The sequence below is a fragment of the Gavialis gangeticus genome, unplaced genomic scaffold, assembly GCF_001723915.1.
Source record: "Gavialis gangeticus isolate Ggan-Ray unplaced genomic scaffold, GavGan_comp1, whole genome shotgun sequence".
In the NCBI taxonomy this organism is placed as follows: domain Eukaryota; kingdom Metazoa; phylum Chordata; order Crocodylia; family Gavialidae; genus Gavialis; species Gavialis gangeticus.
The window spans coordinates 80,372,568-80,373,873 of NW_017728992.1; the positions used below are offsets into that span (position 1 = coordinate 80,372,568).

General features: G+C 38.0%; 1 protein-coding gene across 4 annotated transcripts in view; it reads right to left on the reverse strand.

Moving 5' to 3' along the window:
• The window catches only part of CCDC102B (coiled-coil domain containing 102B), a 477,100-nt gene that overhangs the window by 415,170 nt on the left and 60,624 nt on the right, over positions 1 to 1,306 (reverse strand). For all 4 annotated transcript variants that reach the window (XM_019524671.1, XM_019524646.1, XM_019524655.1 and 1 more), the window contains one exon: positions 106 to 726. In XM_019524671.1, coding sequence (XP_019380216.1) covers positions 106 to 699 — 594 coding nt within the window. In that variant the 5' untranslated portion in view covers positions 700 to 726. The remainder of the gene's footprint in view (positions 1 to 105; positions 727 to 1,306) is intronic.

Here is a 1,306-nt window from a genome sequence, read left to right on the forward strand (position 1 = left end):
CGTTTGACCCAAGTACTCTTTCCTGCCATGGCAGGGGGTTGGACTAGATGATCTTCTCAGGTCCCTTCCGACCCTAGAAACTATGAAACTATGAAAATTCTTTACCTTACAAGAATCCTTCATGACACAGATGCTGTTGTTCTTGACCACTTCTTTAACAGGTTCGTGTTCCAGAGACATAAACTGGTGCCCATCTTCTCTCAAATAAGGTACCTCTAAGAAACTATATTTCTTTTTCTGAGCAATTTCAGCTTTTAACTCCTCCTTTTCTTTTGCTAAGTCTTGGTTCATTTTTTTCAGAACACTCAGTTCCTTCATTGTAGTCTCCAGCTGGAGTCTCAGCTGCCTCCCTTCCTCCCGGGCTTTATTCCTTTCTACTCTAACTTTACTCCATTTCTCCCGCCAGTTGGCAGTGCAATCTGACCACCAACGCATTGTTTTCTCCATTTGGGCTGCTCTAGACTTGATTTCTTCCAGTTCTCGAATTCGTAGCTCTTCAGAAATCCCCCAATCATTGCTGCTATTAATATGCACACAAGGATGATGAGATGAGTAAGGATAGGATCTTTGAGAAGGCAAACTTGAATCACAGGAATTACTAGTCCCCCGGTCAATTCCCAGTAGTTCATAAGTCTGTCTTTGTTGGGTTCTGAAAGTCTCTGTCTCTTCAGTTAATTTAGGGACAGAGTCCAGATCCATGCTTCAAGTCTTATTTAGATTTCACCTCTGAAACAGAAAAAAAATATAAGTCTGAAAATAGTTAAATACTTATTTGCAATAGCTTTAGTTTCAATGAATTTCAAAAACACAAGTTTAAAAAATAAATATTTAATCATTTTCTCCTACTTGAGCTTTGAGGAAAATATAAATGCCCATCAGATAGCCCATCAGATAGACCATAGGCAAACAGTTTGGTGCATCAAAGTGTCAAAAATCCTTGGAAACTAAAGAACTTATTTAAAAGAAGCTGTCTACCTTTAGCATATTACTAAATTGAAGCCAGTATATAAAGCGTGGACCAGATGAGAAATTCCCTAAAACCAAAGTATACCGCATGGCAAGTTGTAGCCCACAGAGTATTATTTCTCCCAAAAGTCGAAGTCCTTATTAACATTTTTAGCTAGATAAAATCTCCAAATTTGCCCCTGTAAAGTAATAATTAAATTAACTGCCTAACCAATTCTAGATGTCATCTTGTGTTTCTTAGCTCTACCTTGAATAAATTGTATAATCATGATTATTCCCTTTCTCTCCTTCTATTTCTCCTTCTGGTTTTAATGAGCGTCTCTCCTACTTCTGTCAGTGC